The sequence below is a fragment of the Egretta garzetta genome, unplaced genomic scaffold, assembly GCF_000687185.1.
Source record: "Egretta garzetta isolate BGI_Z169 unplaced genomic scaffold, ASM68718v1 scaffold59, whole genome shotgun sequence".
NCBI classification, from domain to species: domain Eukaryota; kingdom Metazoa; phylum Chordata; class Aves; order Pelecaniformes; family Ardeidae; genus Egretta; species Egretta garzetta.
Genome location: NW_009267230.1, coordinates 1,890,976 through 1,892,468, shown reverse-complemented (window position 1 = coordinate 1,892,468; position 1,493 = coordinate 1,890,976). Strand labels below are relative to the sequence as shown.

At 66.3% G+C, this 1,493-nt stretch overlaps 1 protein-coding gene across 1 annotated transcript in view; it reads left to right on the top strand.

The window, feature by feature from the left end:
• The first annotated feature begins 358 nt into the window (after window positions 1-358).
• Window positions 359-1,493, top strand: part of NPR2 (natriuretic peptide receptor 2) — a 5,563-nt gene continuing 4,428 nt past the window's right edge. Inside the window, exons 1-5 of the mRNA XM_035902738.1 lie at window positions 359-550; window positions 641-754; window positions 1,034-1,169; window positions 1,262-1,356; window positions 1,455-1,488. Of these exons, the coding sequence (XP_035758631.1) occupies window positions 377-550; window positions 641-754; window positions 1,034-1,169; window positions 1,262-1,356; window positions 1,455-1,488 (553 nt within the window). The 5' untranslated portion in view covers window positions 359-376. The remainder of the gene's footprint in view (window positions 551-640; window positions 755-1,033; window positions 1,170-1,261; window positions 1,357-1,454; window positions 1,489-1,493) is intronic.

Sequence of the window (1,493 nt, the reverse complement as noted above, 5' to 3'; positions counted from 1 at the left end):
GGAGCACAGAGGTGCTGGAGCAGCGTGGGGTGTCTGCCTCATGCTTTGCAGCGAGGGTTCCCCTGTTCTCCTTCCCCCTCCAGCCCAAGGTGGCTGATGGGGCAAGAGTGGGTCAGGGCTGGTGAGGGTGGTGGGGCTGAGCGGGCGCTGTGACCGTGGGGCATGTGGCGTGAGAAGGCGGTGAGCCAAGCACTGCCCCGTCTGCCCGCTCCACCCTCCCCGCAGCCGCCGAGCGTGCCCCCGGGGGTGCTCTATGATTGCCCTGGGGGGAAGCATCCCACCCCACGCCTGAGCAAGGTGCCCCGGGGTGGGTGGCATCGTCCCCCTGACGCCCCGCGTCCCGCCGGCAGTGGTGTATCTCTGCGGGCCGCCGGAGATGCTGCGGCAGATCATGCAGCTGGCGCAGCGGGAGAACCTCACCAACGGCGACTACGTCTTCTTCTACCTGGATGTCTTCGGGGAGAGCCTGCGGGGTGACTCTGCCCGCGACCCCTTCAAGCCCTGGCAGCAGAGCCCGGGCCAGGACTCGGGGCTGCGCGAGGCTTTCCAGGTGAGCTGTGCCCGCCTGCCTGGGGACGGGGACAGCGACCTCCCCAGCCTGGCCCCGGTGGATGAAGCAGGGTGCTGTGCTCGGTTGCAGATGGTGCTGGTGATCACCTACTACGAGCCCCAAAACCCTGAGTACCAGCACTTCCAAACCCAGCTCATCCTGCGAGCCAAGCAGAAATTTGGGGTGCAGCTCAACTACTCCCTGGTGAGCAAGTTGCCCTGCGTGATGGGGTGGTGGGGACCCTCCCCATGGGGCTGTGGCACCTCAGCAGGGTGCAGAGGGTGGGAGGCAGCCATGGGCAATGCTGGAGGGGCCATCCCTGGTGGCAACAGCCACGGGCGGTGCTGTCCCCACAGGTTGGGTGCATGGCCCTGATGTGGGGCTATGGGGCTGTGGGTGGGTGCATGGCTCCGGTGTGGGCTTTTTGTGGCCGGGGTACCCCCGTGGATGTGGCCGCAGGTGCACTGAGGTCCCTGCCGGCAGATGAACCTGGTGGCAGGGTGTTTCTATGATGGGATGCTGCTGTACGCCATGGTTCTGAACGAGACCCTGCGGGAGGGCGGCTCCAAGAAAAACGCCACCCACATCATTGAGAAGATGCGGGACCGCAAGTTCCAGGGTAAGGACAGGGTGGGGGCATCCGGGGTGGGGGTGCCATGGGGGGCAGTGGGACCTGGTCCCCATCCCACCTGGGTGTCTATTCTCCCGCAGGGGTGACAGGGCTGGTGAGCATGGACAGCAACAATGACCGGGACACTGACTTCAACCTATGGGCCATGGGCGACCCTGAGAGCGGGCAGTACGAGGTGGGGGCCGGCACCGGGATCCTGACAGCAGCTGGGGCTGGGGGATGGGACGCTGGGGGATGGGGGGGTGGGGGGGAGCTCAGCTCTCTCTGCCGTAGGTGGTGGGACACTACTCAGGTGTGGAGAAGCAGAGCCCC